General features: G+C 42.1%; 1 protein-coding gene across 1 annotated transcript in view; it reads left to right on the top strand.

Annotated features, from left to right (window-relative positions):
• The window catches only part of UNC13A (unc-13 homolog A), a 381474-nt gene that overhangs the window by 149649 nt on the left and 207034 nt on the right, over positions 1–24791 (top strand). The window contains exon 18 of the mRNA XM_069741790.1: positions 17955–18096. Coding sequence (XP_069597891.1) covers positions 17955–18096 — 142 coding nt within the window. The remainder of the gene's footprint in view (positions 1–17954; positions 18097–24791) is intronic.

Here is a 24791-nt window from a genome sequence, read left to right as displayed (position 1 = left end):
TGGAAACATATCTGAGATGCTTTGTTTCTGCCGATCAGGATGACTGGGTGTCCTTTTTGCCTTTGGCTGAGTTCGCCCTTAATAATCGGGCCAGCTCGGCTACCTTGGTTTCGCCATTTTTCTGCAATTCTGGGTTCCATCCTCGTTTCTCTTCAGGACAGGTTGAGTCTTCGGACAGTCCTGGTGTGGATACTGTGGTGGACAGGTTGCAGCAGATTTGGACTCATGTAGTGGACAATTTGACCTTGTCCCAGGAGAAGGCTCAACGTTTCGCTAATCGCAGACGCCGTGTGGGTCCCCGACTTCGTGTTGGGGATCTGGTTTGGTTATCTTCTCGTCATATTCCTATGAAGGTTTCCTCTCCTAAGTTTAAACCTCGTTTCATTGGTCCGTATAGGATTTCTGAGGTTCTTAATCCTGTGTCTTTTCGTCTGACCCTTCCTGATTCTTTTTCCATACATAACGTATTCCATAGGTCATTGTTGCGGAGATACGTGGCACCTATGGTTCCATCTGTTGATCCTCCTGCCCCGGTTTTGGTGGAGGGGGAATTGGAGTAGATTGTGGAGAAGATTTTGGATTCTCGTGTTTCTAGACGGAAACTCCAGTATCTGGTTAAATGGAAGGGTTATGCTCAGGAAGATAATTCCTGGGTTTTTGCCTCTGATGTCCATGCTTCCGATCTTGTTCGTGCCTTTCATGTGGCTCATCCTGGTCGGCCTGGGGGCTCTGGTGAGGGTTCGGTGACCCCTCCTCAAGGGGGGGGGGTACTGTTGTGAATTCTGTGGCAGAGCTCCCTCCTGTGGTCACAAGTGGTACTTCGGCTGATTCTCTCTGTGAGCTTCTGTTGGTGGAGGGAAGTGGTACTGCGGCTTCTGAGTTTCCTCCCTCAGGTGATCTGGTGAGGTCATTAGGTGCTTCTCTACTTAACTCCACCTAATGCTTTGATCCTGGCTTCCTGTCAATGTTCCAGTGTTGGACTTGCTTTTCCCTGGATCATTCCTGTGGCCTGCTGCTCTGCATAGCTAAATTCTTCTTTGCTATTTGTTTGCTATTTTTTCTGTCCAGCTTGTCTTATTTGTTGCTGGTAGCTCCGGGACGCAAAGGGTGTACCTCCGTGCCGTTAGTTCGGTACGGAGGGTCTTTTTGCCCCCTTTGCGTGGTTTTCCTTAGGGTTTTGTGTAGACCGCAAAGTTGCCTTTTCTATCCTCGCTCTGTTAAGAAAGTCGGGCCTCACTTTGCTGAATCTATTTCATCTCTACGTTTGTCTTTTCATCTTAACTCACAGTCATTATATGTGGGGGGCTGCCTTTTCCTTTGGGGTATTTCTCTGAGGCAAGGTAGGCTTGTTTTCTATCTTCAGGCTAGTTAGTTTCTCAGGCTGTGCCGAGTTGCATAGGCAGAGTTAGGCGCAATCCACGGCTGCCTCTAGTGTTGTTTGGAGAGGATTAGGGATTGCGGTCTGCAGAGTTCCCACGTCTCAGAGCTCGTTCTATGATTTTGGGTTATTGTCAGATCACTGTATGTGCTCTGACCGCTATGTCCATTGTGGTACTGAATTGCCTTTCATAACAGGAAACTCAGAAGCCGCAGTACCACTCTCTTCCACCAACGGAAGCTCATAGAGAGAATCAGCCGAAGTACCACTTGTGACCACAGGAGGGAGCTCTGCCACAGAATTCACAACAGTAACCGAATAGGAAGTGTTTCTATGCTCTCTGGAATTATGACACAAGTTATAGTAGATAAAATTTCAGGTTTATTGTCAACGCATTTCAGAGTTCACCAACTCCTTCCTCAGCCCAACCATAAAAAATGTATTCTTTTATGTACTATAACTCTCATCATAATTCCAGAGAGTGCAGAAACACTTCCAATCTGGTTACCTTTACTGATATTCTATGGAGGCTGCTGCATCTGGTCTTTAGACTTTTTAACTGTTGTGTCTCACACAACCTTACAAGGTGAGCTGTTTTACCTTTCATTTCATTTCAAACCTTTAACCTGGATAAGACTCTAGTGCTCTCTTGCATTTCGTTACAGGTAGTACAGTGACTCACCAGTGACATTATACACAGGAACCGGGTACAGGAAATACAGTGATCACTAGTGACATTATACACTGGAGCTCTGTATATAGTGACAGTGTTTAACACAAAAAAAGACCCACCTTCTATATAGAAAACTTTATTAGATAAAAAATAAAAAGAAGAGGCTTAATGACAAGATACGTCAATAGGAAGGGCGGGTAGGGGTATTGACCCTAATTATGATCTCATGGTTTTCCTACCTTATCTGTAATATCTATGATTTTTATACAGTTATATGAAAAAGTTTGGGCACCCCTATTAATCTTAAGCTTAATGTTTTATAAATTGTTTTTTTTGCAACAGCTATTTCAGTTTCATATATCTAATAACTGTTGGACACAGTAATGTTCCTGCCTTGAAATGAGGTTTATTATACTAACAGAAAATGTGCAATCTGCATTCAAACAAAATTTGACAGGTGCATAAGTATGGGCACCCCACCAGAAAAGTGACATTAATATTTAGTAGATCCTCCTTTTGCAAAAATAACAGCCTCTAGTTGCTTCCTATAGCTTTCAATGGGTTCCTGCATCCTGGATGAAGGTATTTTTGACCATTCCTCTTTACAAAACAATTCCAGTTCAGTTAAGTTTGATGGTCGCCGAGCATGGACAGCCCTCTTCAAATGATCCCACAGATGTTCAATGATATTCAGGTCTGGGGACTGGGATGGCCATTCCAGAACAGTGTAATTGTTTCTCTGCATGAATGCCTGAGTAGATTTGGAGCGGTGTTTTGGATCATTGTCTTGCTGAAAGATCCAACCCCTGTGTAACTTCAACTTTGTCATTGATTCATGAACATTATTGTCAAGAATCTGCTGATACTGAGAGGAATCCATGCGTCCCTCAACTTTAACAAGATTCCCGGTGCCGGAATTGGCCATACAGCTCCAAATCATGATGGAACCTCCACCAAATTTTACTGTGGGTAGCAAGTGTTTTTCTTGGAATGCTGTGTTTTTTGGCCGCCATGCATAACGCCTTTTTGTATGACCAAACAACTCAATCTTGGTTTCATCAGTCCACAGGACCTTCTTCCAAAAAGAAATTGGCTTCTCAAATGTGCTTTTGTATACCTCAGCCGACTCTGTTTGTGGCGTGCTTGCAGAAACGGCTTCTTTCGCCTCACTCTCCCATACAGCTTCTCCTTGTGCAAAGTGTGTTGTATAGTTGACCGATGCACAGTGACACCATCTGCAGCAAGTTGATGCTGCAGCTCTCTGGAGGTTGTCTGAGGATTGTCCTTGACTGATCTCACAATTCTTCTTCTCTGCCTTTCTGATGTTTTTCTTGGCCTGCCACTTCTGGCCTTAACAAGAACTGTACCTGTGTTCTTCCATTTCCTTACTATGTTCCTCACAGTGGGAATTGACAGGTTAAATCTCTGAGACAGCTTTCTGTATCCTTCCCCTGAACAACTATGTTGAATAATCTGTTTTCAGATCATTAGACAGTTGTTTTGAGGAGCCCATGATGCCACTCTTCAGAGGAGATTCAAACAGGAGAACAACTTGCAAGTGGCCACTTTAAGTAGTTTTTCTCATGATTGCATACACCTGGCTATGAAGTTCAAAGCTCAATGAGGTTAGAAAACCAAAAAAAGTGCTTTAGTAAGTCAGTAAAAAGTAGGTAGGAGTATTTAAAACAAGAAAATGATAAAGGTGCCCATACTTATGCACCTGTCAAATTTTGTTTGAATGCAAATTGCACATTTTCTGTTAGTACAATAAACCTCATTTCAAGGCAGAAACATTACTGTGTCCAACAGTTATTAGATATATGAAACTGAAATAGCTGTTGCAAAAAAAACAATTTTTATAAAACATTAAGCTTAAGATTAATAGGGGTGCCCAAACTTTTTCATATAACTGTACATATTCTGCAATGCATCCATCTTATCTATAAGGCTTCTTTCACACTTTTGTCGGTACTCGGCCGTCACAAAGCGTCGGCGCGACGTACCGACGAACAGTAGGGAAATTGTGCCAAACGTGAGCAGCGGACGCAGTTTTTCAATGCGTCCGCTGCTCATTCTAAAGTCCCGGGGAGGAGATAGCGATCTCCGCCCGGGCATGCGCAGTCCAAATTGCAGGATGCAATGTACGAAAAAGCGTTCCCTTGAACGTTTTTGCGAAACGACGGGCCGCCAAAACCCTACGCATCCAGTGGACGACGCATGCAACGTATGGCCATACGTTGCAATGCATCGCTAATGCAAGTCTATGGGGAAAAAACGCATCCTGCGGGCAACTTTGCAGGATGCGTTTTTTCTCCAAAATGACACATTGCGACGGTGGCCAAACAACGGATGTGTGAAAGAAGCCTTAGCATCCATGTTTTGTATATCTTCATAAAATAATCATACTTAACACCGCAGAGGTTGGCACCCTAGGGGAAAACGAAATGGTGCCCCCTTTCGAAGTCGGCTCACCCTTACTGACCCTGTTATACCCAGCAAACGAATGACACCACCATGAATAAAAAGCAAACACACATGCAAACACATATAAGGGTCATACAGAGAAAATTCTCTTGATAGTGAAATGCTCATATAGTCAATCGACTGGACACAAATATAGGTGTTAGGACGCCACAGAAGGCCAGGAAGGGAATAGATTCATATCATAATGCAATGTTTCAGTACTTGGGATACTGACCCTAAATCAGTGCCTATTGGATTTCCTTCCTAGCTGCAGAGGTTGGTACCCTACAAGTCAACATGGCACCCATGCTCGGCATCGACTGTCTTTTTGTGACCCTAGTAAAACCCTATGGGGTAATAACTCCACAGTGGTTCAGGGTTTAGGGCACATGAACATGATGGGATAGTGAGTGTCTAAATAACACAGATGCACACATACTAATAAGGGAAGACTCTCATTGTCTATAACTGAATCACATATACAGTACATCACAATATTAGGATTGACAGTAGGTATATTAAGGGTTATTTCTTGATCAACTCAAAAATTAATGTTCCTTTACTGATCAATTGGAAACCAGTCAGGCACTCAATGAGTATATTGTGCACTCTCTATAACTCTTGGGTTCCTATATATACAGACCATAGCAAACAATATCATTCTATATAGTCCCTAATGCTATAAACACATCGCCATTACAGAGGCCCAATGGCCTTAGTGAGGTAGGAATGGTATAAGTATCCACCCAATATTCTCCTTAGCACATATAGCCTTATTGCAGATTAAGATCAGGGGTTTTTATAGTAGTCCAAAAATATAACCAAATCACTGTCAATATACCAGGGGAAAATCCCCACATGGGTTATACACAAATTGGAACATCAAAATAAAAGGTAGTAATAGCCCAACAAAGTAAAATATCTGTGACTATTAAAGGTACTCGTCCTCATATTTTGCTATTTCCATCCCTACGCATTGCCCCCTTCTAATAGTAGGGGTTCATCAATCAAGGAAGCTATTCACGCACATGCATTATCCCAAAGGAACTGATAGCATGCTGGTGTATATACTATATAGTATGTAGGTAATACAAGAATCACCAGTGATATTGTACACAGGAACTCTATGTATACTGTACAGTATAAGTTTACAGATAATATGGTGACTCAACAGTGACATTATACACATGAGCTCTGTATATAGTGTACAGGTAATACAGTCGCTCACCAGTGACATTATAGACAGGAGCTTTGCATATTGTGTTCGTGTAGAGTTAATACAGTGATCACCAGTGACATTATACACAGGAGTTCTGTATATAGTGGCAGTGTACAATTAATACAGTGATCACAAGTGACATTATAAATAGGAGCTCTGTATATAGTGACAGTGTACAGGTAATACAGTGACCATTATGCACAGGATCTCTGTATACACTATATAGTGTACAGTTAATAGAGTGATCACCAGTGCTATTATACACTGGACCTCTGTATATAGTGTATAATGTACAGGTAATACAGTGATCACCAGTGACATTATACACAGGAGCTCTGTACATAGTGTAAGCATACAGGTAATACAGTGACTCACCAGGGAAATTATACACAGGAGCTCTGTATATAGTGTACAGGTAATACAGTGACCACCAGTGACGTTATACACAGGAGCTCTGTATGTAGTGTATAGTGTACAGGTAATACAGTGATCACTAGTGACATTATACACTGGAGCTCTGTATATAGTGACAGTGTACAATTAATACAGTGATCATCAGTGACATTATAAATAGGAGCTCTGTATGTAGTGACAGTGTACAGGTAATACAGTGACCATTATGCACAGGAGCTCTGTATATACTATATAGTGTACAGGTAATACAGGGACCACCTGTGATATTATACACTGGAACTCTGTATATAGTGTATAGTGCAAGTGTACATGTAATACAGTGGCACACCATGAGCTCTGTATATAGTGTACAGGTAATAGAGTAATCACCAGTGACATTATACATCGGCATACTGTTTATAGTGTATAGTGTAAGTGTACAGGTAATAGAGTAACTCACCAGTAACATTATACACAGGAGCTCTGTATATAGTGTAAGTTTATAGGTAATACAGTGACGACCAATGACATATTGCTCTGGAGCTCTGTATATGCTATATAGAGTACAGCTAATACAGGGATCACCCGTGACATCATACACAGGAGCTCTGTACATAGTGTAAGTGTACAGGTAATACAGTGATCACCAGTGACAATACACACAGAAGCTCTGTATATAGTGTAAACATACAGGTAATATAGTGACTCACAGTAACATTATACACAGTAGCTCTGTATATAGTGTATAGGTAATACAGTGGCTCACCAGTGACATTATAGACAGGAGCTCTGTATATACTATAAGTTTACAGATAATACAGTGAATCATCAGTGACATTATACACAGGAGCTCTGTTTATAGTGTACAGGTAATACAGTCGCTCACCAGTGACATTATAGACAGGAACTCTGTATATAGTGTAAGTGTACCGGTATAATGCAATGATCACCAGTGACATTATACATAGGAGTTCTGTATATTGTGTATAGGTAATACAGTGACTCACCAGTGACATTATACACATGAGCTCTGTATATAGCATACGTGTACAGGTAATACAGTGACTCACCAGTGACATTATACACAGGAGATCTGTGTATTGTGTACAGGTAATGCAGTGACCACCAGTGACATTGTACACAGGAGCTCTGTGTATAGTGTATAGTGTACAGATAATGCAGTTATCACCAGTGGCATTATACACAGGAGCTCAGTATATAGTGTTAGTGTACATGTAATACAGGTATCACCAGTGACATTTTACACAGCAGCTCTCTCTCTCTATATAGTATATAGTGTACAGGTAATACAGTAGTCACCAGTGACATTATACACAGGCATCCTGTGTATAGTGTGTAGTGTAAGTGTGAAGGTAATACACTGACTCACCAGTGACATCTCTAGTTGAAGATACTCATCTTCGCTTTTCTTCTTCATCCAGCGCAGATCACCATCACTTCTTCTAGCCAGGACTCATCTCTGCAGAAAATAGCACACAGTTATCTAGAGCACCATTTACAGAGCACATTCCCTTCATTTTTCCCCAACTTCTACTCTTCGCCAGATGAACAAAAATAGAGACATAATGTCGCCCTGCACAGTAACAGAACCCCCCAGTGAAAACAGTATCCTCAAAAAAAATACATCACAGCAGTGATAGTATCCCTTAATTAGCCCCAGCATATAATAATGTCGTTCATCTTGGTCCCATCCTGTAATAACATCCCCCATCTTGGCCCCTTGTGTCTCATTCATGGACTCACATGTCTCATTTCTAGCCCCATGTGTCTAATTCTTGACCCTACGTGTCAAATTCCTGGCCCCCCATGTGACTCATTCCTGGGCCTATACTGGTCTCCATCCTGCCCCCATATCTTTTCCCATCCTGGCCCCAGGCCCCATATGTTCTCCCATCATGGCCCCATGTGTCTCCATACTGTCCCCAGGCCCCATATGATCCACCATCTTGGCCCTGTGTGTCTCCACACATCCTGCTCCTAGCCCCCTTATGTCCCCCCCCATCCTGTACCCATGTGTCTCCATCCTGCCCCCAGGCCCCATATGATGTCCCATTCTGGAGCTATGTCTCTCCAGCCTTCCCCCAGGACCCATATATCTTCCCGTCCTGCCCCAGGACCCATATGATCTCCCATCCTGGCCCCATACAAAAAAATAAAATAAAAGTTTCTCTTTACCTGGCCGCAGTCCAGCGGCGTCCTATTCCTCATGGCAGTAATGTCATACGCCGGTGATGTCAGCGCAAATGTCAGCTGCCAGCCTCCGATTGGCTGGTGACTGTTAACTATTGCTGCGAGGACACATGTTCAGTTACTGAATTGGCCAAATCCTGCCCATAGGGCCGGGTGAATAGAAGCAAAAATAGGGGAACCTGAACCAGACCCTACTCCTTGCTTCTCCTCTCCAAGCCTCATACTCCAGTAAGGGCAGTAATGCCCTGATGGCGGTTCTAATGACAGACACAACCCCTATGTATACATGAAGAAAAACAGCTGCTGCTGTCTCGTGACAGATAGATAAAAGCTCTAGAAGATATTGAATCCAGTTGAATGAATACATAGGTGGGCTGCACTGCTGGAGTAAATCAGTTCTTCAGAAATGATAATGAGAATAAGGTTTTTTATTCACAATGCGTTTCAATGCCATATCAGCGTCTTTATCACCAGTGTCTTTCTAAGCAGTTCAAGTTTCCTAGGAAACCACTCACCTCACCGCTGATATACTGCAGAGGTGGCCGGTATACAATAAAATAAAAGATCCTTCTGTTCTTTAGAATGAAGCAGATTTTAAATTTTTAATAAAAGCTACTGTGAATTGCAAAGTTGCATGTTTTTACCAGCACTTTGCAATCAACCACTTTAAGCTGCATTCGATGTCTGATAGAATTTTTCTTCAGCATTGTTTGCTCAGGCTGCTGAGGTGATTTCCTTCACAGCAGGTACAAAATGACTATAAAGTACAAAAACTACACCACTAAGGAAAGAAAGAACTCAGACAGTAGGCCTCAGTTAAAATGCCCACACATAGCGCTGGTGTCTCTTCCGACTTTCCCACACACATGAACACATGACTAATGGGCAGAGGGGAAGAAAGCTACAGCCAGACACACCTGGTAGCAGAGCCAGTTTTAGACAAATTGGGGCTCTGGGCAAAATTCTAAGTGGGGACCCCAATCCTGAAATATTCCTCCAACAACAATGTTAGGCCCTGTAAAGACACAGGGTCGGCGGGCGCCCAGGGCCACTACCCGAAATGGACCAGGAATCATCCCGCCGAACATATGCTCTCCTTTTAACGTTGGCATAAAGCTACGTAGACAACACAGGGTGAGGGTAAAACAGTATGGCAATGCTTTATTGAACCACAAAAAAGGTAGATAACAGTCCCAGCAAAATACCCCAAGATGGTGCACATTACAGAGTCTCACCCTTCTACTGACTCATCAGGATAGTTGCAGCTGTTACTTTAGAGCTCCCAGGGTCGACTACCCCACCTGCGCCACACACACTTAGAGGAGGTAACGACAAGCGTAGGAAGATGACAGTCCATTCAGGTACAAGACCAGTTGACTAGAGGGTCACAACCTGAGTTTGTCTTCCAGGGTTTCCTACCCAACCTGTGGCACACACACAGAGAGGAGGTAACAACAAGCTTAGGAAGATGACAGTCCATTGAGGTACAAGGCCAGTTGACCCGAGGGTCACAACCAGGCTTCTCTAAACATCTCCATGGAGCCAGGCGATCGACGGGTCCCAATCCTGACTTTCTCCAAATGTATCCATGGTTCAGCGATGGTCAATGGAGCAGATCTGTATTCTTCCAACTTGGGCCGAGGTCCCCTAGGTTGTTTCCTGTAGAATTATAGATCTGTATCCCTTGTGATGGAGCCATGATGTCTTGGCAGCAGTCATTGTAGGGTTCCCTGGATGTTTGGATCTCTGGCTGCCTCTCTCTATCTGTCTGTCTCTCAGTCTCTCTGTCTCCCTATACAGTGGCATGTAACCTATTTTTATACTTAACAAGTATCCTTTATTCAGTATTATAAAGGGTTAAGGTACCTTTACACATAACGATATTGTTAACGATATCGTTGCTTTTTGTGACGTAGCAACGATATCGTTAATTAAATCGTTATGTGTGACCGCGACCAACGATCAGGCCCCTGCTGGGAGATCGTTGGTCGCTGAACAAAGTCCAGAACTTTATTTCGTCGCTGGATCTCCCGCGGACATCGCTGGATCAGCGTGTGTGACACCGATCCAGCGATGTCTTCACTGGTAACCAGGGTAAACATCGGGTAACTAAGCGCAGGGCCGCGCTTAGTAACCCGATGTTTACCCTGGTTACCATCCTAAAAGTAAAAAAACAAACAGTACATACTTACCTACCGCTGTCTGTCCCCGGCGCTGTGCTCTGCACTCCTCCTGCTCTGGCTGTGAGCGTCGGTCAGCCGGAAAACAGAGCGGTGACGTCACCGCTCTGCTTTCCGGCCGCTGTGCTCACAGCCAGTGCAGGAGGAGAGCAGAGCACAGCGCTGGAGGACAGACAGTGGTAGGTAAGTATGTAGTGTTTGTTTTTTTACTTTTAGGATGGTAACCAGGGTAAACATGGGGTTACTAAGCGCGGCCCTGCGCTTAGTTACCCAATGTTTACCCTGGTTACCGGCATCGTTGGTCGCTGGAGAGCTGTCTGTGTGACAGCTCTCCAGCGACCAAACAGCGACGCTGCAGCGATCCGGATCGTTGTCGGTATCGCTGCAGCGTCGCTTAATGTAAAGGGGCCTTAAGAATGGAGATGAGATCAAGTAGCATTACTTGATTATTTAATCTACAGTATTTGCATAGTTTTTCCTCCTCTGTTTTCGAAGTCACCAAAGTATCTGGCTTACACAATGCATAATTAGCATATCAGTACAAATCACTAGTCATCAAGGATAAGAGTACAATATGTTGTATGAAATGTCAATATTACAGGCTTACACAAGCAAAAGTCCACTTTCTTGACCAACACATTAAAAAGAGAACATACAGATATCAGTCTATTCTTTTTAGTTTGCTAAAAATAAACGTATGGTTAATTAAGATACAAAGCTGTGTCTCCACAGGCCCCCTTCACATGTCCATATAAAACGTACGTATTACACCAGTATCAATGTCATCAGTGTTTTTGATCAGTGGGTCGTCCGGGTGCCATCCGTGTTTTTCCAGTATGGACAATGTAAATGAAATAACGATCTTCTCATATACTTTCAACGTTAAACGCGTGCAGCATACGTACGGCATACGAACGACATGTTTACATGGACTCAGAGACTTGTATTGTTCAGCCCCAGAGTTTAAAAAGGGTACATGTGGCATCAGTGACAAAAATGCCACACGTTCTGGAAATACAGTCGTGTGAAGGTCAAAAAAGTAGAAAACATTAGCAGAATTGTAGTTTTTTCTACATCCAACCTCACAAATGGCAGAGTAAAAAGCGATAAAATTCCTATATGTCCTCAAAACTAACCTGCTATATCCCCTCTGGCATCAGTGTCGATGTACCAGTGTCCCTGATGGTGATTTCTCACTGGCTGTTGGAACAGATGGACAGGTTAAGAAAAAAATCACACATGGAATTCATTTGATCAGTACAAAAACACTGTGAGCAGGCCCTGATGTAAAATGCATACATGAGACATAAACTGTGCTTACAGTTGATCCATATTATGGAGACACTGCAATTACAATGATTACAATTATACATACAGTGCCTTGCAAAAGTATTCAGCCCCCTGAACTTTTAAACCTTTTCCCATATATCATGCTTCAAACATAAAGATACCAAATGTAAATTTTTGGTGAAGAATCAACAACAAGTGGAACACAATTGTGAAGTTGAATAAAATTTATTGGTTGTTTTAAAATTTTGTCAAACAGCTCGAGCTCAGTGAGGTTTTATGGAGATTGTTTGTGAACAGCAGTTTTCAGCTCTTTCCACAGATTCTCGATTGGATTGAGGTCTGGACTTTGACTTGGCCATTCTAACACCTGGATACGTTTATTTGTGAACCATTCCATTGTAGATTTTGCTTTATGTTTGGGATCATTGTCTTGTTGGAAGACAAATCTCCGTCAAGTCTCAGGTCTTTTGAAGACTCCAACAGGTTTTCTTCAAGAATTGACCTGTATTTGGCTCCATCCATCTTCCCATCAATTTTAACCATCTTCCCTGTCCCTGCTGAAGAAAAGCAGGCCCAAACCATGATGCTGCCAGCACCATATTTGACAGTGTGGATGGTGTGTTCAGGGTGATGAGCTGGTTTGCCTTTATGCCAAACTTATCATTTGGCATTGTTGCCAAAAAGTTTTATTTTGGTTTCTTCTGATCAGTGCACCTTCTTCCACATGTTTGATGTGTCTCCCAGGTGGCTTGTTGCAGACTTTAAACAACACTTTTTTATGGATATCTTTGAGAAATGGCTTTCTTCTTGCCACTCTTCCATAAAGGCCAGATTTGTGCAATGTACGACTGATTGTTGTCCTATGAACAGACTGTCCCACCTCAGCTGTAGATCTCTGCAGTTCATCCAGAGTGATCATGGGACATCTCTAATAAGTCTTCTCCTTGTTTGAGATGAAAGTTTAGAGGGACGGCCGGGTCTTGGTAGATTTGCAGTGGTATGATACTCCTTCCATTTCAATATGATCGCTTGCACAGTGTTCCTTGGGATGTTTAAAGTTTTGGAAATCATTTTGTATCCAAATCCAGCTTTAAACTTCTCCACAACAGTATCATGGACCTGCATGTTGTGTTCCTTGGTCTTCATGATGCTCTCTGTGCTTCAAACAGAACCCTGAGACTATCACAGAGCAGGAGCATTTATACGAAGACTTGATTACACACTGGTGGATTATATTTATCATCATTAGGCATTTAGGACAGCATTGGATCATTCAGAGATCCACAATGAACATCTGGAGTGAGTTTGCTGCACTGAAAGTAAAGGGGCCGAATAATATTGCACGCCCCACTTTTCAGTTTTTGAATTTCCACAAAAATTTAAAATAACCAATACATTTTGTTCAACTTCACAATTGCGTTCCACTTGTTGTTGATTCTACACCAAAAATTTACATTTGGTATCTTTATGTTTGAAGCATGATATGTGGGTTGAAAAGTTCAGGGGGCTGAATACTTTCGCAAGGCACTGTATATAAACATACACTATATACTGTATATACATATACAGATTCATGCAGTATGTACAAACACATATATAAAGTATGCGGGAGAAGGCGGTCTGGAAGCTTCAATGGGATCCACATGCAACACCAAATGAGTAGAGCCAAATCAGAAGACAGGTGGGTGCTCGCAAGGCTAGTGAGCACAGCCAAACAGGGAAAATTCAGAGGATAGCGGCACACCACTGATGAAAAAATGAAAAAAAAATTTATTCAGGCATAGCAAGCCATATTAAAAACATGAAAAGCCTTACACGTTTCAGATGCATGCAGCACCCTTAGTCATAGGATATACAATTAAAACCACAGTCAGAATAAATATCAATGAACAACCAATCACAAATGACAAATAATTAATTACATATACACAAGGTGTGGATGCAAACACAGCGGCAAGAAAAATATATATATATATATATATATATCAATAAATATAAAATAGATCGTTTCTTGAGTTCAGGCCCATCGAATATCTCGTGTACAACTTTAGAATCCAGAATGCTTCCCTTGAGGTCAATAGTTTCTGTTTGTTTCCACCCCGAATGGGATTAAAAATCTTTTCAAATGCATAAAAAGCAAAATGTATAAAACATATGTACATAAAGTATATAAAAACAGAAACATAGATTCAGTTTATATACAGTATGCTTACATTCATATACAGTTTATACATATATTACACAATGTATTTCATAAATACAATATACATATATATATATACACTGCTCAAAAACTAAAGGGGACACTGAACACTAAACATTAAATATTGCCGTTGTAAATCTTTATTCATTACATAGTAGAATGTGTTGAGAACAATAAAACCTAAAAATGAACACCGTAAATCACAGCTAATATCTCACGGAGGTCTGGAGTTTGAATGATGCTCAAAATCAAAGTGGAAAATGAAGTTACAGGCTGATCCAACTTCAGTGTTAATGCCTCAAGACAAGGAAATGATGCCCAATAGTGTGTGTGGCCTCTACATGCCTGTATGACCTCCCTACAACGCCTGGGCATGCTCCTGATGAGACGGCAGATGGTCTCCTGAGGGATCTCCTCCCAGACATGGACTAAAGCATCTGCCAACTCCTGAACAGTCTGTGGTGCAGCGTGACGTTGGTGGATGGTGCGAGACATGATGTCCCAGATGTATTCAATCGGATTCAGGTCTGGGGAATGGGCGGGCCAGTCCATAGCTTCAATACCTTCATCTTGCAGGAACTGCTGACACACTCCAGCTACATGAGGTCTTGCTTTGTCCTGCATTAGAAGGAACCCAGGACCAACCTCACCAGCATATGGTCTAACAACGGGTCTGAGGATCTCATCTCAGTACCTAATGGCAGTCAGGCTACCTCTGGCAACAACATAAAGGGCTGTGCAGCCCTCCAAAGAAATGACACCCCACACCATTACTGACCCACAGCCAAACCGGTCATGCTGAAGGATGTTGCAGGGAGCAGATTACGTCTCCAGACTCTGTCACATCTGTCACATGTACTCAGTGTGAACCTGCTTTCATCTGTGAAGAGCACAGGGCGCCAGTGGTATATTTGCCAATCCTGGTGTTCTGTGGCAAATGCCAAGCGTCCTGCACAGTGTTGGGCTGTGAGCACAACCCCTATCAGGCACTCAGACCATCCTCATGGAGTCGGTTTCTAACCGTTTGTGCAGACACATGCACATTTGTGGCCTGCTAGAGGTCATTATGCAGGGCTCTGGCAGTGCTCCTCCTGTTCTTCCTTGCACAAAGGCTGAGATAGCAGTCCTGCTGCTGTTGTTGCCCTCTTACGGCTCCCTCCACGTCTCCTGGTGTACTGGCCTGTCTCCTGGTAGCGCCTCCAGCCTCTGGACACTATGCTGACAGACAATGCAAACCTTCTTGCCACAGCTCGTATTGATGTGCCATCCTGGATGAGCTGCACTACCTGAGCCACTTGTGTGGGTTGTAGAGTCCGTCTCATGCTACCACGAGTGTAAAAGCACAACCAACATTCAAAAGTGACCAAAACATCAGCCAGAAAGCATTGGTATGGAGATGTGGTCTGTGGTCCCCACCTGCAGAACCACTCCTTTATTGAGTGTGTCTTGATAATTGCCAATAATTTCCATCTGTTGTATATTCCATTTGCACAACAGCATGTGAAATTGATTGTCAAACAGTGTTGCAACCTAAGTGGACAGTTTGATTTCACAGAAGTTTGATTTACTTGGAGTTATTTTCTGTTGTTTAACTGTTCCCTTTATTTTTTTTTTAGCAGTGTATATGTACACAGATGCACACATACTATATACTGTATGTATACACATATATACAGGTGTTTTTTCACAACATTAGAAATGATCAAAAAGTTAATTTATTTCAGTTCTTCAATACAAAAAGTGAAACTCATATAGAGTTATTACAAGCAGAGTAAATTAGAATACTTTAGAACACCAGCTTGAAAAATGTTAAAATCCGAAATGTACCTAAACCACGTTTAGAGTTAACATGTTTGGTATTTTTTAAGCGATCAGTCTAATTTATGGGTTAGTGTCTCCAGAAAATGAGCTGGGCATAATGTACTGGGCACTAGAACATACTGGGCACTACAACATACTAGGCACTACAGTGGCAGTTTGTAGTTTTCACTCAGCAATATCCACTGCTGCTTGTTTTTGGATAAAAAAACATGGAGTCAAACTTGTCACTACACCTGTAGATAAATTCCCAAAGGAGTATAATTTCCAAAATAGGGTCAGTTGAGGGGGGATTATGCTCTTTTAGGACTTAGGGGCTCTGTATGTGGAGTCCTTGTGAAAATAATAAATTTGGGGCTAAAGGAACATTTTACTTATATGTTATATAATTTGCTCTCTAAATTTAACATGGTATCCGCTCCTGATTCCAGCCATTTTTGCTTTCAATAAGTCAAACAGTGTTTCTTCTATTCCGAGCCCTGCCATGCACCCAAACAGTAGTATTCCCCCACATATGGGGTATTGGCGTACTCATTAGAAATTGTACAACAGATTGTCTCCTGTTACCCTTCTGAAAGTAAAAAATTGGGGGCTAATGTAACGTTTTTGCAATAAAGCACCTGAAAGGTTAATAAACATCTTGAAAATGGTTTTGAGGACAATGATGGGGGCAGTTTTTAGAATGTTGTCACTTTCAGGCATTTTCAGTCATATAGACCGCTCAAAGTCACTACAAATGTGACGTGGTCCCTAAAAAAATGTTTTTTGTAAATTTTAGTTGCAAAAATGAGAACTTTCTGATCAACTTTTAACCCTTCTAACTTCCTAACAATTAAAAATTATGTTTATGTTTAAAAAATGATGATGATTGTAAAGTAAACATGTGGTAAATGTTATTTATTAACTAATTAGTGTAATATAGCTCTCTGGTTTGAGAACATAAAAATTAAAAGTCTGAAAGTTGCAAAATATTAAAAATGTTCGTCAAATTTCCGATATTTTCACAAGTAAACGCAGGTCATATAGAACAAATTTTGCCGCTATCATGAAGTATAATATGCCACGAGAAAACATTCTCAGAATCACTGAGATCCATTGAAGCTTCCAGAGTTAATTCCACATAAAGTGACAGTGGTCAGAATTGTAAGCTTTGGCTTGGTCAGGAAGGTGAAAACGGGCTTGTATGGTAAAAGGGTTAAAATTGGACCAAACTCTGATGAAAATACTTGATGAAACTCAATCTGTTTTCCTCGTACTTGAAAAATTGTCATCTGAATGAGAACTTACACTTTTAGACTACAGATCTTTTCTGTTATAGATTTTAGCTCAAACCCATAATAAATACGACATGTTGCGTACAGATTGTGGAGTGAATTTCATCCTGTGCATTACATAGGGTTAAAGAATTTGTCCACGACTTGTCTTGTCATACCCATCACTTAGCTCCGATAAATAATAAAACCTATACTCACCTTCTGTGCCGGCGCCGTTCCTGCGGTGTCAGCACTCGCTCTTCCCGGGGCTCATTTGCGGTGTTGTCATGCCGGTACTCAATCAGTGCTGGTGTCACTGTCTCCACCTTCAGACAAATCAAACATGAAGACAAATTAAACATGAAGAGGAAGTCAGAGATCAGCTGCAGCCCGGACTCCCTCTTCATGATCGATTTGTCCAAAGGTGGGGACAGTGACGCCAGCGCTGATTGGAGTCACAGCGTCACGTGTCACAACACCACACGAGAGCCCATGGTAGAGCGAGTGCCATTATCGCTGGAACGGCCTTGGCACGGAAGGTGAATATAGACTTTATTATTTTATGGGGGCCAAACATTTTGATCAAGGAGGGGTTGTGCTAGTAGTGGACAATCCCTTTAAGTTCACAGTAAAAATGTGCAGAAGTCCTCAACCAAATTGACATGCTGCAAATTAGAAAGTTCTACAGTGGAAATTCACCCAAAAGGGATAGGAATGATCTCCAGATATTTCTAAGTAATACATGGGGAGACCACATTAATGAATTCTGTGATCTTGGTAATGATTACAATGTTTATAAAAACCTTTTTGAGAAGTTAGACATTTTTGATGCTGGATATTTTATATGGCTCAATGTCTATTACTGTTTTGCAGTGGTGTGTGCACAGGGTCTACAGGCCAAGGATAAGACGGGCTCCAGTGATCCCTATGTTACTGTTCAGGTTGGAAAAACAAAGAAAAGAACAAAGACCATCTATGGAAACCTCAACCCTGTGTGGGAGGAAAATTTTCACTTGTGAGTATATTTATGTCTAACTATAATAAGTCTTTACTCCAAAAAATGTAGAAATCTGCCTAAATGCAAAAGATGCAGATCCAAAATTTGGATCTCTATTACAGTAGCGATATGTTTCAATGCACATTAATATCTACTATATAATTGTCTAAGGGTCACTTCCGTCTGTCCTTCTTTCTGTCACGGATATTCATTGGTCACGGCCTCTGTCTGTCATGGAAATCCAAGTCGCTGATTGGTCGCGGTGTTGAGGGAGGATCTAAAGTGATCCTTCACGGTTGACTCCGTGATTTCCAAATTAATCTAAAGGGCGTTGCCGGCAACTGAAAATGACCAGACGGAGACTCGTGCCTCTGTGTGGGGGATCGAGCAGATCTCTGTGCCCCTGTTTATTGTCTGACTTTTCATAGTCATAGAAATTATACTTCAACCAATCAGCATAAGAACACGTTCACAGTTCTTAACCTATAAGAATACAGGAAAAACTTAACCCATGAGGATACAGGAAAAATGGGAACTACAGATATGGTCATGTCTTTTTGGCATAGAAAAACATATTAACAGATGCCTCAGTCTTGTATAGCGATACCCCCACGAGTCTCTTATCTGGCTCACTTGAGTTAGAATACTCAAGGTCTTTATACCAATTATGAACCATAGACTAGCTGAATAACAAAATATTATCTTCGTGAGAAACAGGACAGTTAGTTCATAGCAGCTGTAACCTTCTACCTAAGTAAATAACAGAATTTATCTTTAACCAACAACAAAATTGAGTCAAAGCACAAAATGGAGAATCTTTCATAATTTGTTCCTTCACATTCCCCCCTAGATAAATTTTGTTAATTAATGTCCAGCATCAGAGGTACTATCCCAAGCTATAAGCTCGAGGGGTACATGGTTACCAGCCATGGCTGTTGCGGCATACCCGTCCCCCCTGTATACTAGAATTTATGAATAACAATTGTTGATAACAGTGGTGGGGATCTTTTGAAGATAGCCATGCGCTTGGCTTCAACATCTTCATCAGGTAACTTTGTGAAATCGGTGTAGAGAAAAGCAGGCGTGGCAACGCTTTTGGTTTCATCATTAGTTGTCTTAGTGCAGAATTTCCTAATACATACAGAAATACACCAAAGAACAAGTTTTAGTATTACATACATGACAAGGATAAAGGCAGTGACATGTAACAAACTTTGCAAGAATCCAGCTATCCAGCCGCAAGTCCCTCAAACCAATTGGCTGGATTAAGAAAGGAGAAGGTGTCTGCCCACCAACTGTCCTTATTACGGTCATTGTCTTTATCATATTAATCTCTGAGTCTTTGAATATCTTCTAACTTATGTGAATACTGGCAGCCATCTTAAATACAGTTAAATTTGCATTAGCAAACACTATGTTACTATGAACTCAGTCGAGGGGTTCAAGAGAGGCCTGGATGTCTTCCTGGAGCAGAACAATATTGTATCATACAATTAGGTTCTGTAGAAGGACATAGATCTGGGGATTTATTATGATGGAATATAGGCTGAACTGGATGGACAAATGTCTTTTTTCGGCCTTACTAACTATGTTACTATGTTAAACATAAGGGGAAAAACTTATTGTTTCACAGCATAAGAATATATAAAAGTACAAAAGAGTATAAAGATATATATTTTCAACTTGACAATCCCCCCTAAACACTAAGTTTTTCCCTAAAAAGAAAGTTCCTTCGAGACTGTCCATGTGATGGGGAAAGGGGAGGTGGATTGCTTCATCCAGACACCTCAGAAGCTCTCCCCTTGTGAGAGGCCTCCAGGCAGCTGAACCCTTCACTAGCTTCACATGGAGTTCTCCCGCTGTCCCTAAACTAAATCTCTTAGCATCATCTGAGAGTAAAGGGTATTGTCTAACTTCTTGAGGGGGACGTACTTGGGGATCTCCCCTGGATCAGTGCCATCATACTCTGGTGAGTCTACTTCTTGGTTGAGGAAGGTGCCAGTCGGAGTTGCCTCAGTGATAACCTTTTTATACAGGGGGATAACACAACAGAGGATTATCGATCCAACTACAAGAAGGGCAATCAGTACCAGACAAGCTTGTTGAAAGAATCCTTTGAGCCCACCCAACCAGCCGGAAAAGAAAGATGTGTCTACTCCAACATTAGTTTTTAATTCTGCTGCTAACCCATTTATCTTTTTAAGGGCTATCATGGTCTTTCCATTTACCCCAGAGTTCTGAAGGATATAGTTACAACATTCCTCTCCCACCATCCCACAGACTCCTCCTTCCTCAGCTAAGATCATATCAAGGGCTAGTCGGTTTTGGAGGGTCATTCTAGTGTTAGGGCTCAACTCCTCAACTATACCTTGGAAAGCATCACAGGTAAAATTGACAAACCTTTGTTCACTGTAATATATGTAATTGATCCCATCAACATTTTTATTAATCTGCACTTGTGGATTAATAAAGCAAAGCTAGCATAGATCTGGTTCTGGGCTTTAAATTGGTCAGGCAACCCCCTTGGCACTCCAATGCCATCGACATATACCAATGGATCTTCTTCATAACTCATGTGGAGCTGATCGAGACTTCTCCTCTTTCGGGTATATTCATCAGGTGTCTCTGGATCCCAAGGTAAAATCTTGAACTGCATAGCTAGTTTAACAAGGGTGCATTGACCTGTCCAGGCATTAGGCAACCTAGGACGGAGCTTACCATCTCCACATAACCAATAAATGTCGTACATATACTGTGTATGATTAGCTAGCAAGTCAGTATCCAGGGAACTGTTCTCTTTACAGAAACCTGTCTCGAAGACCCCTACTGGTGTACCTGTAGTGTCGTGGGAATTATAACAGGTATAATTATCAGCTAATACGGTTATTCCTCCTGGGACCTTTAGTTTAGGTGCTTCATGAATTAGTGGGACATAATCTGAGCAATCAGTGGGCTTTAAACCCTTCAACAGATTCATAACACAGGCAGTGGCATTAAGTATATCCAATATATCCCCAAATTTGATCATCTGGATAATCTGTGGCCCTAACCAATTTATCCCACATTTGTGTAATCATAGGGTAAATGAAAATAGAACTGACAATTTTATTGGCTATACCCATCTATACTATTAATTTTTCATGATATTGTACAAACTTATTATTCAAGGCTGTTGGAGAATTTAGGCTGTCCCATGCGGTTACCAATATTATTATATGGAAATACGAAAAACTAAAACATTATGTCCCCTTATTTGCTACTAGTCTGTTTGACCATGTATAACAACAAGGAAACGGAGTAGAAAAATCCCAAACAACATAGTAAGATTCAATAACTTTATTAATACAAACATACAAAAACTATATGACCAAAGAATTAAAAATTACAATTGTGCACCATAACAGGTGGAAAATAAGGAGAGAACTCTAGCTGTACTGGTGTGCATGGGGAGCATAGTATGTATCCGGGGGCAAGAAAAATGCTAGCAGTCAGAAGCCATTCATATTGTCACACTAAATCAGGATTGATTCCTGCATACATCCCCGCTATCCAGGAATAGTGCCTCATGGAATAAATGCTAATGAATCAATCAGTAAGTACTAACCACTGCGTGCTTACCCATATGGTGACCGGACCGCTCACCCACTATGCACCAGGAACCCCTTGACGCACGTTTCGCCGCCAAGCTTTTTCAAAAGGGGATGGTGATCAGTTGTTCAAATGCCATAATATACTAACAAAACCGGAAATGCCGCTGGATTCCGGCGCATGCGCACCCGGATCCGGGCTCCACGGCACAAGCGGCCGTCAACGATGCGCGAGCATGGGGGTGGAAGTCTGCCGTATGACGTCATGACATGCGCACACATCGATTACAGACGGCCGCAGGTGAGATGGAGAGAACCAGATCCAAGGAGCGCACGCGCACCCAGAGCGGCCATTGTAGTGAAGACCACAATAGCGGCCATATTGTCAGAGACATAAATATTAAAATATATCGCCGCGGTGGAGACGGTAGATGTAACTAAGGCACCACTCGTCTCCAACCGCAGCGATGCGCTGCAAGAAGGTGTAAACAAGACTGCAGTGACAGAAAGTGTTAAATAAGTATAAGGTTATAAACCCTGTGTGCTAGCACCTGTAGTGAGAATAAGGCCCAATAAGGGCATATACAACACATGGAGATGTGCATACAATTATAATACAAGGACAAAAAAGGAGGATATCGAGGTGACTCCCCAGAATAAAAAACAGCTTAAAATGTGAAATGTAGATGATACAGTGAGAAAATAATGTGCACAATACATCCGCAAGACTTCATCTGAGTGATTCTTCAGCAGCAGAAAGAGAAATGGTCTCAGACGGATTCCGCCAATCAGCATAACCGAACTAATTAAGGAAAAAGGAAAAGACGAACAATCAATAAACACAGTACAAATAAAAACAAAGCGGGGGCGACCCCACACAATAAGTAGAGAGAGGATGAGGACTCAGAATCTGAAACATAATACGTTGCCAATATAGGCACTATCCACACAGGCAGAGCAAGACTGGCAGTACCTATAAAAACGGGGCAAAGCTGATAGACTCATTTAGGCCCTTTGGGGCCATGGTATCAAGGGTGACAATCCACCTACATTCACGTTGTGCCAATAATTGGTTTAGATTGCCACCCCTGATACCACCATGTATCCTATCAATCCCCCTCATTTTTAAGCCACTGGGATCGGAGTTGTGGTACTTTCTGAAATGCCTCGGCATAGTTTTAAGTGATGACACATCCAAGGCATCCTTACCGGCTATGATATCACGCACGTGTTCGCGTGTCCTAATTTTAAGTTCCCTAGATGTGAGACCGACGTAAATGAGGGAACAGGGACAGGTGGCATAATACACCACATGGGTAGTACTACACGAAATGAATTCTCGAATTTTGTATTCCCTGCTCCCATCAGATGTCTTGAAGGTCCCACATCTAAGGATATTAGGACACGCGACACACGAGCCACATGGGAAACATCCAACGCGAGGGGAACGGTTTGTAAATAAGGGTTTTTGTGCTGCCACATAGTGACTCCGCACTAAATTATCCCTAAGGTTCCTCCCTCTCCGTTGTGTCACCAATGGAGCCTGTGGTAGCTGGGCCGCAAGAATATTATCAGTCTTTAAAATCGACCAGTGCCTCGTCAAGATTTCCCGCATCCGATCCCAGTGGCAATTAGAGGTAGATATAAACCTAATTTCAGACTTGCCCGTAGATCTCGTCTTTTTGGACTGGGTTAAAAGGTCCTCCCTTGCTGTAGCTCTTGCCCGTCTATATCCCGCCTTGATACATCTCTGGCTATATCCTCTAGTCATAAACCTATCAGCAAGGGCCAATGATTGACCTTCAAAGCGGGCATTGGTAGAGCAGACCCGCCTCCCCCTCAAGAACTGGCCAACTGGGATGGCTTTAATGACAGAGTAGTTGTGTGCCGAGGAGGCGTGTAATAACGAATTTACAGATGTTTCTTTACGATACAGATCCGTTTCAATGGAACCGTCCTCCGCGACACACAACGTAATGTCAAGAAAATTAATTTCCTTCTGATGCCAAAGGTAAGTAAACTTTAAATTAAAACAATTGTCATCAAGGTACCGCATAAATGTGGATAGGCTGGCCTCGTCACCGTTCCAGATCATCAGCACATCATCGATGTACCGAAACCAGCCCACCACTTGGTCCGCGGCATGTGCCCCGTCCCCCTGAAAGATAGATCTCTCCCAGTATCCAAGGAATAGATTTGCATAGGCATGGGCACATGCCGCGCCCATTGCGGTACCTTGTAACTGCAAAAAAAACCTATCTTTAAAAACAAAATAATTGTGGGTCAACACAAACTGAATCAAATCCAAAATAAACTCCGAAAAATGTCCATCCCAGTTAGCCATCTCCAGGAAGAAGCGGGCCGCCCTAAGACCATCCTCATGTCTAATTGAGGTATAAAGTGACTCAATATCGATGGTCACCAATAACATGCCCGCCTCGAGGGCCAGACCATTGACCCGAGCCAGCACATCGGTAGTGTCTCTGACATAGGAGGGGAGGGTTTCAACCAAAGGTTTGAGATAGAAATCAATGAATTTACAAACACTATCACTCAACCCTCCTATGCCAGAGACAATAGGACGGCCAGGAGGATTAACAATATCCTTATGTACCTTTGGTAAAAGGTAAAAGGTCGGGATTTTTGGAAATTTAGGCAATAGTCCATCCAGGACCTTTCTGGGAACAATACCAGACTCGCCCGCGTAGGATAAAATTGAATCCAGCTCCCTAGAAAAGGTTAATGTTGGATTATGGGATAGAATTTGATAAGTGGTTTTATTTCTCAATTGCCGAAAGGCCTCTTTTTCGTATTTATCAGTTGGCCAGATCACCACATTCCCCCCCTTGTCCACCGGTTTGATAACCACAGATTCTAATGCTTTCAACTCCTTCAAGGCACCCCGGGATTTTTTTCAAGTCCTCCATGACAAGTCTACAAAAAATTTCCACTTGCGGACATAGGGACAAGGGGGGGAAAGTGAGAGATCTGGATCCAACAGAGGCAGGAAATTTACCTTTATCATCGGTGTCTTGTTCTCTCAATAGATCTTCTAATGCTTCAAGAGCTTCCTGTTCCACGTCACTGGATAAATTTGGATCTATCTTCCTTTGACAGTGTAACTTC

This window comes from Ranitomeya imitator, chromosome 1 (genome assembly GCF_032444005.1).
Source record: "Ranitomeya imitator isolate aRanImi1 chromosome 1, aRanImi1.pri, whole genome shotgun sequence".
NCBI classification, from domain to species: Eukaryota; Metazoa; Chordata; class Amphibia; order Anura; family Dendrobatidae; genus Ranitomeya; species Ranitomeya imitator.
Note: the sequence above shows the minus strand (reverse complement) of the source record. Positions and strands in the feature narration are given on the sequence as shown.